The 15,425-nt window shown below is 39.3% G+C and overlaps 1 protein-coding gene across 6 annotated transcripts in view; it reads right to left on the reverse strand.

The window, feature by feature from the left end:
- The window catches only part of exoc6 (exocyst complex component 6), a 78,830-nt gene that overhangs the window by 53,817 nt on the left and 9,588 nt on the right, over positions 1-15,425 (reverse strand). For all 6 annotated transcript variants that reach the window (XM_036572275.1, XM_036572276.1, XM_036572274.1 and 3 more), the window contains exons 2-4: positions 3,906-4,077; positions 2,156-2,203; positions 1,936-2,026 (exon numbers count right to left, since the gene is read on the reverse strand). In XM_036572275.1, the coding sequence (XP_036428168.1) occupies positions 1,936-2,026; positions 2,156-2,203; positions 3,906-4,037 (271 nt within the window). In that variant the 5' untranslated portion in view covers positions 4,038-4,077. The remainder of the gene's footprint in view (positions 1-1,935; positions 2,027-2,155; positions 2,204-3,905; positions 4,078-15,425) is intronic.

Raw genomic sequence — 15,425 nt, forward strand, 5'->3', positions numbered from 1 at the left:
ATATGCCCATTTTGAATTTGAGGCCTACAACACATTCCAAAAAAGCTGGGATGGTGGCTGGTAAAGTTGTGTAATGAAACACCTGGTGGTTAATTGGCAACAGGTCAATAACGTGATTGAGTATAATAAGAGCATCCCAGAGAGGCTGAGTCTTTCAGAAGTTAACATGTGGAGGGGTTCACCACTCCGTGAAAGACTGCACGAGCAAGTAGTGCAACAGTTCAAGAATAATGTTTCTCAATGTAAAACAGCAATGAACTTTTGCTTTTCAACATTGGTCTCCTCAGTTCCCAAACGCTTACAGAGTGTTGTTAAAAGAAGAGGTGATGAAACACAGTGGTAGACATGCCCCCATCCCAACATTTTTGAAACGTGTTGTTGGCATCAAATTCAAAACGGGCATATATTTTTCAAAAAAGCGATACAATTTCTCAGTTTCAACATCTGCTATGTTGTCTTTGTTGTTTTTTCCTTTAAAAAATTGGTTTATTTGATACATTCTGCACAGCGTCCCAACTTTTTTGGAAATGGAGTTGTATGTGTGATGGCTTGTTTATTATTCAAGACTGATCAAAAGGATCACTGTAAACAAACGTTTACAGATTTTAAGTAATTTTTGAGTTTTGACCACAGAGCATATCTTTCCCTAAGAAAAAAGAATTACAAAATTCAGGGGTGAACGATCCTAATTGTGTGGGAACAGCTGGGCAAAAAATCTAAATACAATTTCCCTCTTACCCCAGTGCAGTTAATTATTATCTTAATAAGACGTGTTTGCTGTTTGATGTCTGTTTCCTCTGCACTGGAGCCACAAAGTAGCTAACAAGTATTGGAAGCTTATGTACACCAACATGCATTGCGGAAGCCTGAATACTATCTGCATTTTTGTCCATAGATACAATGCACCTTATGGACCCACCCACCGACCAACCCACTCACCCTGGAGATCACCTCAGGAGATCAAAATTAAACACATCGAAACCAACAAGTAGAAATCAATGAATCAGTTAGTCAGTCAGTCAGTCAGTCAATAAGTGATTGAGCAATATAGTCAGTGAGTGAGCAATTGAGCGAGTGAGTGAGTGAGCAAGTGTGTGAGTGAGCAACTGAGTGAGTGAGCGCATGAACGAGTGAGTGACAAACTGAGTGAGTGCATGAACGAGTGAGCAACTGAGTGAGTGAGCAACTGAGTGAGTGAGCAACTGAGTGAGTGAGCGAGTGAGCAAGTGAGCAACGGAGTGAGTGAGCGAGTGAGCAACTGAATAAGTGAGTAATTGAGCATGAGTGAGCAATTGAGTGAGAGGGTGAGCAATTGAGTGAGAGTGAGCAGCTGAGTGAGAGTGAGCAGCTGAGTGAGAAAGTGAGCCGCTGAGTGAGAGTGAGCAACTGAGTGAGAGTGAGCGAGCAACTGAGTGAGTGAACAAGCGAGTGAGCAATTGAGAGAGTGAGGAATTGAGTAATTCAGTGTGTGAGTGAGTGAGCAGTTGAGTGAGAGAGCAATCGAGTGACTAATTGGGTGAGTCAGCAATTGAGTGAGTGAGAAAGCAAATGAGTGAGTGAGTGAGTGAGCGAGCAATTGAGTGAGTGAACGAGAAATTAAGTGCAATTAAGTCAGTCAGCCCATCCGTCCCTAAGTAAGCAATTCACTCACCCACTCGCTCGCTCACTTCATAAGAGTGGTGCTTTGCATCAGGGACACTGTGTCCTTCTCATAGATAACAGTTTAACCAGATAAACCATATCATCCTAAATCCATCTTAGATGAATTCAACATTGCACACTGAGGCAAGTGTGTGATAATTTAGGCATGCAGTCTACACAATTGTGTACCTCATCAATTGCATTTCCAATAACCTTTAGCTACATTAGCGTCATAGCTCTAGTACAAACTTGAGACAACAAACATGTCTTTTTCTTTAACGTTCTAAGTCTTACCCGGAATACATAGCTGTAGTTTCTCCACAGTGGTGGCCATGTTCCTCTGCTGAATCCTGCAGCGAATGACCTCCTCCGTTTGGGCTGTCACCTTACATAAGGGAAGGTCAAAGAGTGCACAGCCCTCGCAATTAACAAGACATTTCACTCTACACTATTGTCCAATCATTCTTTGCAGTTCTAATGGCAGACGTGTTCACAAATCCAGACCGAACCGTACCTCTCGTCCGGCATCTTGAAGTCTTCGATTGGTGTCGGTCACTTGGCCCTAAAAACATAATATCACTTTTGTTAGACAAATAAGCCCACAATTCCCTGTTGTAACTGCTCACCCTTGTAATCAGATCATGCTTCATGAGGAGTCAGGAACAAAGGGGCGCAAATTCAAATTAAATGTGCAGCGGGAACTTGAAATTTTGGTCAGCGGTGAGCTTTTAAGCGCGGTAATCGCTTATGACAGCCCTTTCTAACAGATTCTGTGACAAACTTCTCAATTCTACTTGGGATTTTTGAACTTTACTTGTTCCTCCGGGTCTGTCAAACAATTCAAATCAATGACCCAATTGACCACTGGTCCCTTGTTGATAACCTCAATGAGCTCTATGTGCCATTCATTGTCTGGGGCAAAAAGCGGATAGCATTTTCTGGTAATTAAACATTCATTTTTTGCTGAATACAAACACTGGGTGGTTGATTAACATCCAATGTGGAGACCTCCACAACAGTGCACCAGTACAGTGGTGCAGGTGCAGGGACTGCACGGCCACAGACTTTCCCACATAGGAAGTCTCATTAGGTCATCGTAAAAAGGAAACACATTTTGGGGTTTATTAAAAATCTCATTAATGCTCAGACAAAGACAGCTCAGCGACCTCATTGATGTCTCTTGTTATCTGAATATGCTTTATATAATGTTGGTCTAATTAAAACCTTTGGTGAGCCACTCCTGCACCATTTGGTGCACACTCTATGAAGTGTAAAGGGAGCTAAAGAGAATTGGCCTGTGATTCGGCCGCAGATAACTGCGCAATTCCTTCCAAGCACTGATGAAAAGCGACTTCTCATGAACGCTAAATAGATGCTGTATTTCGCTGATCGAGATTACAAGACCGGCAAAAACCTCTTTAAAATGTTTTACAACTGCTTTTGTAAAACAAGTACACACTAATTAAACAGTGAACAGATGATTACTTATCTTTTATTTTATTTTAGTGGTATTTCAATGCTTCACTGCTTTGGCACATTTTCAACTACTTCCTCTACTGCCAACAAAGCACACATTAAGATCTCAATTTCATATACAACATACGTCACAAGCTTCAGTGGAACCTACATGGGGTGTACAAATGACTGGAATATTTAATTGTCACTCAAAACAGCCAATACGTGCAAGTTATTTATTTTTCAGAGAACGTGTTTAACCGAAAAACAAATAATATAATGATATAACATAAGCTTTTTCAGTATATAGTGTGTTAACCCTTATCCTTCATTGCAGCTTCCATTCTTTTCAGGATACCTGGTTTCAGTTTTTCAAAGAAATCTGCAAGGATATTTATTCACACCTCCAAAGTTCAGTCTTAGATGCTGGTTGTATTTTCTGCTTTTCTCAATACAAGTAATCCTAGTTGCTAATTTAGACTCATCAGTTCATAAAACATTTCTCCACATCCCAGCTGTTCTGTGTTCTATTACAAATTTCCCTTTCTTAGTTGCTTTTCAACAGCTTATTGGCAGCTAAACATCCTTTCAGACCCATAGCGTTGAGTGTCTTCTCACAGTGGAAGGATGGACAGAAACACCTGCGAACTGTTGGAGCTTGATTTTCTACTCTCTCAAATTGTGCAGCAACAGACAAGCTAAAGTCAGTAACCGTAAACCTACAAAGTGAGAGATATTGGCTGTGAACTGCATACTGAATGCCTCAGTACTTTTTGTCAAGTAGTGTAAAAATCCACTGAGGTGCTTACCATCAATTTCTCTGCATCTGCACGGACTTTGAGGAGCTCTGTGATGGCGTCGACGAAACCCTGATGGTGAAAGTTGCACATCTTCTCAATCTCCCTGTCATGGTTTCGTATTCTGGCATCAAGCTTCTCCATAAACCTCTTGTGTGCATTAGGTTGGTCATCGTACACAGACCTGGTTATGGCACAATAAGGTAAATCATCAGACTACAGAATTCAGAAAACAGAACCTAATTAGAACTACAACATCATAATTTAAGCCACAAAAAAAAATCATTAAACTACAAAACAGATTCTGTCCTTGTGTCACTCTAAAATCAGTCACTTGACTTAACTCCCTCAGATTTGAGTCTTTATCCTCTAAACTCACCTCAGTGAAGCTGTTCTAGCCTGCTCACTAAACTAATGCCAGTTCTAGTGCAAACAAGGACAATGTATCGGAACAAGAATAGCTTATCTAACAGCTCCACTCACAAAAACATAGGTTCACTCCTCAGATTTAAGCCTCTAACCTCTAAACGTAAGCCAATAAAGCTTCACTGAGCCAGGATCAAATGTGCTTTGGTGTTTGAAGCTGTAGCATGCTAAGCTATCACTCCCTGTTACTAGGACAGCTCTACACACCATATTTGATAGTTTATTAGATAGACATGGAACAAAAATTTGACACTGTATTAATTAAAAAAGTGGGTGATATGGACAAAAATGTGTTTCATGTTAAAATGATTTAGATATATCATTACTATAATGATTTTTTAAAAAAGAAAACACACGATGCGAGAAGATGCGTGGGAAAATATTTTATCAATTAGAGGTTTTTTTTGTATGTGTAAAGCACGCTCTCAGCATTTCTCAACACACACACACATATATCACACAAATAAAAACATTTTAGATGCTTAAGTAAACCTATGTCAATTTTATTTCACTGGCTTCTTATTCGGCAGCCTTTAGCTCTAATTTTCCATTCCGCCTTAAAAGGAGCCACAGATACATTCTAATGCCTGTACAGGTCCCTGAAAGTAACCGCTGCGTCATTTAAGGTGGAATATGAAATTCAAATAAGTAGCCACCTTCAGCTACGTCACATTTCTCAAGTCACTGGTCTTGTACGTGCGCCCCATACACTCGTGTCTCCACCTGTCGCACACTGCTGGAATTTAAAAAAAATATTACAGCCTTCATGCTTTAGCACCAGCTTGTGCCCAAGACTCAGCTGGCGCAGTCAGGCGGCTCCTCAGGTGGCATGAGAGGAAACAGAAGCTGGGCAGGTGCTCTGGTGTCCTTGTTAGGCTAAGGCTTACTTACATGGAATGTCATTCCTTTATGTCCCCTGCCTAATAAACAAAGGACTTTAGATAGATGTGGACTGCTGGGTTTTCATATTAATTTGAAAAATGAAAAACAACCTTGACTCAGCCATTCAGCTAAACAGACTAACTTTAGTGGGCTATGCAGTGTCGCATTTTGTCGCATTATCTGAGCTTATTTTTTGCTTACAAAACTCATACCTAAGGATTAACATTTATACCACCCACTACCATCACTTATCTATTTTAGCTAACTGCTCAATCCAAACATCTCAAACATTAAGTGCTAGAGGAGTCAAGAGTGCCAGAGGAGTTACCAGATAAAAACCACATTTGTGAATGCAGGGGTCTTTAAGGTTACGTCCAACTAATTTCTGACTAAAAGTAGACACACACAGAAACATAAAAGTAATACAATATTTAAAACCTTGAGTGGAGCAATCTGCGATCTGTTCTCCTGTGACCAAGAGTGAGTGACAAGATAAGTGGTGTAATTATACTGTCCTAGAGCGAACACACCTCTATCCTAACATCCTAACAAGCTTTAGCAGCGTTAAATCACGTCTGCTCCACACAACTACAGCACTGTTTTACAGCTCTCATATTTTAGTATTAATGCATTCCCAAGCAACAAAAGTGAAAAAAAGAAATGGGTTCATGCAAGTTACAGCCCGATTTAAACAAAAGTAAACTGAGGATGCTGTATGTGTGGCACTGGAGATTGGGAGAACGCTAGCTTCCCAGCCTAGCTGTTTTTAGCAGCTGGCTATCTTGAAGCAGCGCTCTGTCACTCGCACAGCATGGCCGAATTGATGTTACTGCAGATCAAGACAAAAAAAGCGCAGATTTCAGTTTACATGTACCTCAAAGGTTTGCTATGAGAGAATCACACTGCAGTTAATGCTTGTACACAGCAAGTGTCAGATATATTACGGTTCACCCCTCAAACTACTACGACAGAATAGAGAATTTCAGACGTCTGCTAGCTGGTGTTTCAATACTGTGATATGCTCTGACATGGATGTGGTAGGAATGATGGCAGTAAGCTGGTGTGATCCATCATTGACCTACTGTACTAAGCTGATGCTGTTGAGAAACTAAACAGTTTAGCACTTTCTTTCTTAAATTATGACTATTACAAAAATCGCAGCCATGCTTTTCCAGCTGGTAAAAACAGCTAACCAGAAACTTTCTCCCACTATCCTATGACAGATTTGTGAAAATGTTCCAAAGTTTGGCAAGTGTTTGTCAAGTTCCGAGGATAGTTTAAAACAGCAATTAACCACTCAGGAGCAAAAATCAGCCTTCAAACTTGAAAGAAATAATGATCTTACATTTATCGCAATATATACAGATATCGACTGATATGGAATTTTTTTTATTGTGATAACATTTTTGCCGATGTTGCCCAGCTCCACCATAGCGCAATTCTGCGGCAACATACGCCAATAATGATATGCCTTGCTCTATATAAAAAAAAACACCCTGGTGAAATCCTGACAGTGTTGTATCAATTTAACCAAAAGTATATTGTTTTTGTACCTGAATACCCTGATTCACTTACAGAAACACAGAGAGAGTACATGTGCATATTGAAACCTTCAGTAATACCACTACTGCAAAGGTCAACAATACAATAATAAGTAACACACAACATATTCTGTAGCCCTGTTATGAACTAAAGAGGCTATCTCTCTGTAAGTAGGCTCTGTTTTGTTAGCCTTGTTGCTCAAAAACCAAAAAGAGAACCAAGAAGATACATGAACAGGTGTTCAGTGTTGTGCGGTGCATTGCAAAAGCACAGGGGGTTAAAATCCTGTGTCCTCCTCAGCACTCTGGCTTTGGCTCAACTGCTCCAGATGGCAAGTCACACACAGGGATGCACAACATACCGTTTGTTAAAAATTAGAGCAATATCAGCTTTAATAACTATAACACAGCAAAATATTGCAATACAAATGAGCCTCTAACAAATAACCGACTGTTTTATCGTGTGCCGTGAGCATGCTGACCAAACAGAAATGTTCTTTTAGGCATTTGGTCAAAATATATATATGCTATATATATATGCTGGGCTGCTACTTGAGTTGGATTCAAAACTCATCCATAAAGTAACTGTGCATTAACAGAAAAACATGAACAGGTTGTAAAATTGTATGCTGCAGAGGTTGTGTTTACTTCTTTTCACTTCAAAAATAAACAAAATATGTAATTCTCACAACTTTTAAAAACCCACTGTACATTTTGGTCAAGTCAGAAAGCTTAATTTATATTCAGCTTTAGTTGGCTAAAATGACTGCATATTAGTGACAACACTTGTCTTTTGGGCTTAGGTAGGAACTAGACATCTTTATTAACAATGTTGAAAAAAAAATCATCAATCGTATCCACCACTAGGTAGCAGGATTAACAGCACTGGGTGAAGGAGGCAAATGGGCATGTGAAAAGTTCTCCAAGTGCACCACCTTGTGGACGAGAACGGTCAGCAAAGTCTTACTGCTGTTCCTGTAAAACTGTCTCTGTATGGTAGAAATGAAGTACAAACCATGCACACAAAAAGGTTAATTAAAAAAGGCCTGTATGAGAATTTACCATCATATTTAAAGGCTACAATGATGACACAGAGTAGGGTATGATGGTTATAAGAGGGGCTTCTGGCAGCCAAACTACAACCCCATTTCCAAAAAAAGTTGTGACGCTGTGCAGTTTGTAAATAAAAATAGAATGCAATGAAATTCAAATCATGTACACCATATTTTTAAAGGAAAAAACAACAAAAACAATATATCAAATGTTGAAACTGAAAAACTGTATTGTTTTTTGAAAAATATGCAAATTTGATGCCAGCAACACGTTTCAAAAAAGTTGGGAGGGGGGCATGTTTACCACTGTGCCGCATCACCTCTTCTTTTAACAACATTCCGTAAGCGTTTGGGAACTGAGGAGACCAACTGCTGTAGTTTTGAAAGTGAAATGTTTTCCCATTCTTGATTGATTTCAGCTGGTCAACAGTTTAGAGTCTCCTTTGTCGTATTTTTCATTTCATAATGCGCCAAATGTTTTCAGTGGGTTACAGGTCTGGACTGCAGGCAGTTCAGTTTAGCACCTTGACTCTTAATTCGGAGCCATGCTGCATGTATACATGCATAATGTGGTTTGACACTGTCCTGCTGAAATAAGCAAGGCCTTCCCTGAAAAAGACGTTATCTGGATGGCAGCATATGTTGCCAAAACAGGTATATATCGTTCAGCATTAATGGTGCCTTCACAGATGTGCACGTCACCCATGCCATGGTCACTAATACACGTCCATACCATCATGAATACTGGCTTTTGAACTGTGCACTGATAACAAGCTGAGTGGTCTTTAGCTCGGAGGACGCTGTGTCCATGATTTCCAAAAAGAATTCTTAAATGTTGATTTGTCGGACCACAGGACACTTTTCCACTTCCACTTAGTCCATTTTAAATGAGCTCAGGCCCAGAAAAGGTGGCAGCATCTCTGGATCCTGTTTACATATGGTTCCTTCTTTGCATTTTAACTTGCATTTGTGGATGCAGCAACAAACTCCTTTTGAATGTTTGAACGTTTTCACAGACAGTGGTTTTCAGAAGTGTTTGAGCCCATGGGGTGATTTCCACTACAGAATCATGTCTGTTTTTAATACAGTGCCACCTGAGGGCCTGAAGATTATGGCCAGCCAATACTGGTTTTTGGCCTTGTCCCTTGCATACAGAGATTTCTCCAGATTCTCTGAATCTTTTAACGTTATTATGTACCGTAGATGATGAAAAGCAAAAATTCTTTGCTATTTTATGTTAAGAAACATTGTTGAGTTGTTGCACTGTTTGCCAACTCAGTCTTTCACAGAATGGTGAATCCCTTCCCATCTTTACTTCTGAAAGACTCAGCCTCTCTGGAATGCTCTTTTTAAAAACCCAATAATGTTACTAACCTGTTGCCAATCATCACCAGGTTTTTTTTTTTTTAGCATTACACAACTTTACCAGCCTTTTGTTGCCCCCATCCCAACTATTTTGGAACATATTGTTGGCATCAAATTCAAAATGGCCATATATTTTTCAAAAAACAATAAAATTTCTCAGTTTCAACATTTGATATGTCTTTGTACTATTTTCAATTAAATATAGGATTTAAGGGATTTGTACATCATTGCATTTTGTTTTTATTTACATTTTGCACAGCGTCCCAACCTTTTTTGGAAATGGGGTTGCACAATTTAAGAGACCTTACATACAATACAATACATACATACAGGCCATTTCACTTCTCAGATATTACATACTTAATAATAAGATGATACTGTCATCAAACAGGTTTTATTCATACTATGTAAAGGTACAGGGTGCCAAGAAAGTGATTTTTGTAAACAGTTTGATAAATGTGCTGCATATTACATAAAGCCTAAATGACCCTAGTCTAGAATAATTTCATAAAAACTATTTCATGTAACAGAAGGAAAGTAGATACATTGCATGGGTAAGGTAACCTTTATAAATTTAAACTGCAAATTAACTGCAAATTAATTTACTGTTAAACAGATTTCATCTCACCTTAAGATCTACAGCTACAACCAAATTGTTGCTGTTGTCCTCGTGATTCATGCAATCTAGAGCTGCACAATATATTGCTCCTTCATCATTATTGTGATACTGCATATGCAATCTCTAAGTAATCACTGAATGTTTTATCAAACGCTGTGAGCAACCAATCATACATGTTCTTTAGATGTATCTGATTAATCAAGACATTGATATGATCCAACAAAAAAAAAATAATGCAGGCCAATCTGTAAACCATTGGTGACCACTGACTATTAAAACCAGGCCTTTAATTTGGACCAAAAATGTCAAGACATGAGGAAAAAAATTCACCTCAACAATAACTAACTTCAACAAACTCTAACTTCTTCTCTTCCCTTTTGGATTCTAGCAGTTTATTAGTGCTAAGCTAACAACGATTTGCATGAACATCTTTAAATGGTGCAGCAGTTACATTCTGGCGTATTTAGGCACCACAATGTAGCTGCGGTAGCATTTAAGGTGGAAAGGAAAATTCAGTGGCACCAGAATACAACTGCTGCAGAGTTTCAAGTGAAGTTTTTTCTCACAAAATTGGTCCAATCCACTGGAAGTCAAAACGTGACTGGTTGGGTACTCTGTCACATTAAAGTTATGCTGACAGTTAATCTTATAAATTAGGGCTTCGTACCAGCACTTGAAGTCCTAACCAACAGGAGAGCATACACAGAACTCCACACAGAAAGGACCCTCGTCACAAAAATCAAGTGACATAAAAAAATTAACAAACAACAGCAGGGCATATTTTCAGAAGTTAATAAAGTGGTTCAAACGTCTACAGTGTGGAACTATTTTTAAAGTGGAAAATGAAAGCATAAGACACTGTGTGTTTGAACTAGTTCCCTTTCATGTAAACATGGACATCACACACACACACACACACACACAGACACACACACAAACACACACAAACACACACAAACACACACAAACACACACATCTTCTAAGCCGCTTATCCTTCTGGGTTGCGGGGTAAACATGGACATGTAAAATATAATTGTGTGGCTGCTGTGCTTAATGCCTATTTTCTGCTGTGTACAGTGAGAGACATGTCAGCAGAAATATGTCCTGTTTTTCACTTGCGAGTCACGATCAATTAATGACAAAAGTATCACAGGGCAGTTGGTTTTACTGGCAGCAGTGTCACAAGCTGCTCCTGGGTTAATTCAAACACTGTAAAATTTCACATTCAAGTAATCCAAAACAAAAAAATAAAAGATATTAACTATATACCATTATGTACATATCAAATGTGATTTTACTTCAGCATTTTAAAGAAACATTCACATTGTAAAAATGACCAACAACCATTTCTATTGGCCCATTCGTCATGAAATTTTGAGAAAGCTTAAACGGCATCAGACATTTTCAAATTACGTAATAAAAAATAAGTAAATAAATAAATACAACAATGGAGTTTGTTTCAACTGCAATAATATATTTGGCCTCTTATTCTACTTTGAGGTAAAGAGGAAGTAATTTTCTAAAAAGAGCACTGGTCTGTCGTATCTGTAGAATTGCTTTTTTTAATTTTTAATTACACCTCACGAAATATAAGCTGTATCAAAGTACATGCACATTAAATCGAGAGTATTGAGAACACTGTACTGTTACACCCACTCCTAAACTCACCATATGTAAATAGTGTAATACGTACATTTTTGTCTCCTTTGTTTTCATACACTGCAACGTATATCAAAAAATTCATTTTGCACTAAAATATCACAATGTCACCCCCCCATACATCTTTCAGCCCTATTCTGATGATCACCCAAACCCATCAGCCATGTATCATGCGGAATCAAGCTGAACAAACACTTGACTTAAACTATTCATTTAATAATTACACATTTAATTATAGCTCAAACACATGCACTGTCATTAAAATTCTGTCATTCCTCATTTAAAACTAGAACACTTACTGGCACACTTCAATGAGTCACTTGACCAGGTCAAGCAAGTCAAGTGAAACATTAACATATCCGTGTCCTATGGTGGAACACATTTATGCCATGCAAGGGCATCAACCTATTCATATCCTGCCCACTGATTAAACAGACTCCAAATCAACAAAATCCTCTGATTCAGGTGTGACATGTTGCCTGAACTGGCCTTCCTTGTCCCTTTACACAGAGGAAGTGAAGGCTGAGCATGACCAGGCTACAGGTGTTTCCTGCTAGCCCTTTGTGTGGTCTTTGTTCTAAAGGCTCTGTGCCGGGCGGAGGCTCCATACTTTTCTGGCTGCTACTCAACACTAACATGAGGCAATGGCAATACAAGCACAATTCCTGTTAATGTAAAGGTAAACTGTGGCTTATTATTCATCAATGTCCCTTCACATTTTAGTAAGAACCATTTTTAACAACCAAATCTGGAATATTTTTACTGTGTGAAAAAGTAAAACCAAAACTGAACAAAACCGATGAAGCTATGTCATTATTGCTTTTTAACACTTGCACCACAGGCACGACAAAAATGGTGCTAAACATTATTTCATGTTTAAATTTCTACAAGGCTAAAATTGGCTTCTTTCTGTCAGCTTTTTGTTTCAATTTTATATTCCACCTTAAAAGGTGGACCATACATTCTGGCACCTATACAGGTCCTGAACGTAACTGGTGCACCATTTAAGGCAGCGGCCTGTCTTGGTGTAAAATGAAGCGCCATCCGATGAGTTTCAAGGCATTTTCCCGAACTTGAGCTGATGTTTCTATACTCCTCACAATTCATTTTGCTACTGCCACCAGCAGTTACGTCATCAACGAAGATGAGAAAGGCCATAACACCCCCACCTTTTTTGCCTCGACACTTTGCTCTTGCCATCGCTCTGATACAAGATAATCTCGGTCTCATCTGTGCATAACACCTTTTTTCCAGAACTCTGCAGACTCTTTAATTACTTTTTAGCAAACTGTAACACGACCATCCTGTTTTTGTTGCTATCTAGAGGTTTGCATCTTGCAGTGTAGCCTCTGTATTCCTGTTCATGAAGTCTTCTGCGGACAACAGTCATTTACAAATCTACACCTGCCTCCTGAAGAGTGTATCAGATCTGCCGGACAGATGTATGGGCATTTTTCTTCATTATGGTGAGAATTCTTCCATCATTAGCTATGGAGGTCTTCCTCGGTCTACTAATTCCTTTATGGTTACCAAGGTCACCAGTTCTCTCTTTCTTCTTAATAAAGTTCCATACAGCTGATCTTGATAAGCCTGAGGTTTGGCCAAAATCTCTTACTGATGTATTCTTGTTTCTTAGCCTTATAACGGTTTCTTTGACTTTTACTGGCAGGACTCCAGTCCTCATGTTGACCTCAAGAAGCCTAAAATCAAGACTAGATGCTGAAATTAAGCAATAAACACACCTGAGTAATCACAAACACCTGTGAAGGCCTATGTCCCAAATGTTTTAAAAACATATAAAAATGTGTATGAAAATAACTTTTAAAATTCCCATTTTAGCCATGTGTGAATTGTTTGAGAACAAATTTAAACCTGGAAAATACAGAGGCAAAAAAAACAGATTTGCTTTTGTCCTAAACACTATGGAGGACACTATACATTAGAGGTCTGCATAAGGTGGGTTCACCTGCGCATCCCGCGTGATCTTCAAAATAATTTGCAAGCGGGATTCATTTTGAAGCACCTCGGTGCTCAGTACTTGAGTGGACTTCTCTCATACTATGAACCATCACGCCTACTTGGATCACAAGGTGCTGGCTTACTATTAGTACCTAGAATTAATAAAGTTACATAAGGGAGGAGAGCCTTCTCATACAAAGCCCCCCAACTTTGGAATAATCTTCCAGCCAGTGTTCGGGACTCAGACACAGCCTTTGGTAATTAGTTTTCCCTGTTAGATAAAAGGTGCAGATCTGGGGTTTCATGGAGATAGAGTATTTTGGTAAACTGGGACTGTTGGTGCTGTCATCCTGCTGCTCTCACGCGTTCACTCAAGTTTGTTAATGGTGGAGTGGAGGGACGCTGATATCTCAGGAAGCCCTCGTGTCTCTGTTACCTTTCTGGTTTCTCCCTTTTAGTTAGGCTGTAATATTTAGACCTGCCGGAGTCTCTGCTGCACTCTGTTAATACTGTAATCTGTCACTCTTTACAGACCTAACTCTCTGTGTGTTTTCCTTTTCCTTGCCGAGTTGAACAACTACCCATACTGTGCGGTCTGATGCTGTTCCTTGTTCTGCCTTGATCGGGTGCCCACTGCTTGCCAGCCTTCTTGACCGTTTCAGCCTTCTGGACCATTTTGACCACCATTGAGCTTCACGTTGTACAACACTGTGCAAACCTCAGCTTCATGAACTGACCCTCCTGATGATGCTGCTGCTGCATAAACTCAAACTATCTAATTAATCATTGCTCCGCCTATTTTTCCCTGTCTTGTATTGTAATGTTTTATACTAATGCTGTTTGCTATCCAGTGTCGACCAGTAGAGGATGGGTTTCCCTTTTGAGGGACGGACATGTCCTACTTCAGTAGAGCGAATTACAGCAAACACAGGTGGGAGTTGATGAGGACTACATACACAGCCCAAAGTAGGCAGGTACAGGTGGGCATGTCGTATGGTTGAAGCAGGCTTTGTGGGCAAAAATAGTGCTAGGTTTTGTGGGCAGGAACGGTCAAAAATCATTCTAGATTTTGTGGGCGCAGGCGGACGTGATTAGAAGCTGAATCCGGGTGGGTGCAGGTAGTAATAATCAGGGCCATGCAGTCCTCTACTATACATTTTATATTAGTTCTCTCTAGTTCTAGTCAGTTCTCTTTTCCAAAATGACAGTCATCGTCTTATCAATAAGTGCCGTTATCTGATTACACACCCTATTCCGCAGCCCTTGTGTGATCTAACATACAGACCCTTACGATACATGTCCACTGCTGCTCGCTGCTGGTGGGCGTTTCTGTGTCAGTGTGAAAATTGAGGCACCATATTGAACATAACTAGGGCAGTAAACAATCTGAGACGCTGTTTGCTGTTGCACACAAGCTTTTTTATATTTTTATAATTTTCAGAATGCACCAGTCATCCACACAAGCTACAAAGTTAACTTGTTCAATGTGACTAGCAAGCTAGCTATATTAGAAAATAATCTATGAGCTCTCTATGATTTAAATTTTGTATTCCCACTTGAACCACGTAAACTACATCCAATGTGTTCCCTCCAAATCCTCACTGTCAAAACGTCCATGTAAAAACAGATATATTCATTATAAGGTAAAACTGTCATGGACTCAAAGAAGAGAAAGAGAACCGCTGTTGCTACTGTCTGCTTTTGGAGAAAGTTATGTTTGCTGTTTGTAATGAAGAAAAAGTAGACAAAAGGATTATTTAATCAGTCTAATACATAATCAACTATGGGAGGCAAATCCAGCCAAAAAAGAAATTAAAATTAAAACCATAAAATGAAAATGCAAACCTCTTTTTGCCATTTCTTTTTCCAAACATCTGCGCAAATATCCTGCCTCCCCCTTATGGTTTTAATTTTAATTTCTTTTTTGGCTGGATTTGCCTCCCATAAATCAACAGCTGAGATTACTGAAATAAACTCCCAGCACCAGCTTCTCTGAACTGAAAGCGTCCCATGCATGGCTCTTTCCTC

This window comes from Colossoma macropomum, unplaced genomic scaffold (assembly GCF_904425465.1).
Source record: "Colossoma macropomum unplaced genomic scaffold, Colossoma_macropomum, whole genome shotgun sequence".
Classification (NCBI taxonomy): domain Eukaryota; kingdom Metazoa; phylum Chordata; class Actinopteri; order Characiformes; family Serrasalmidae; genus Colossoma; species Colossoma macropomum.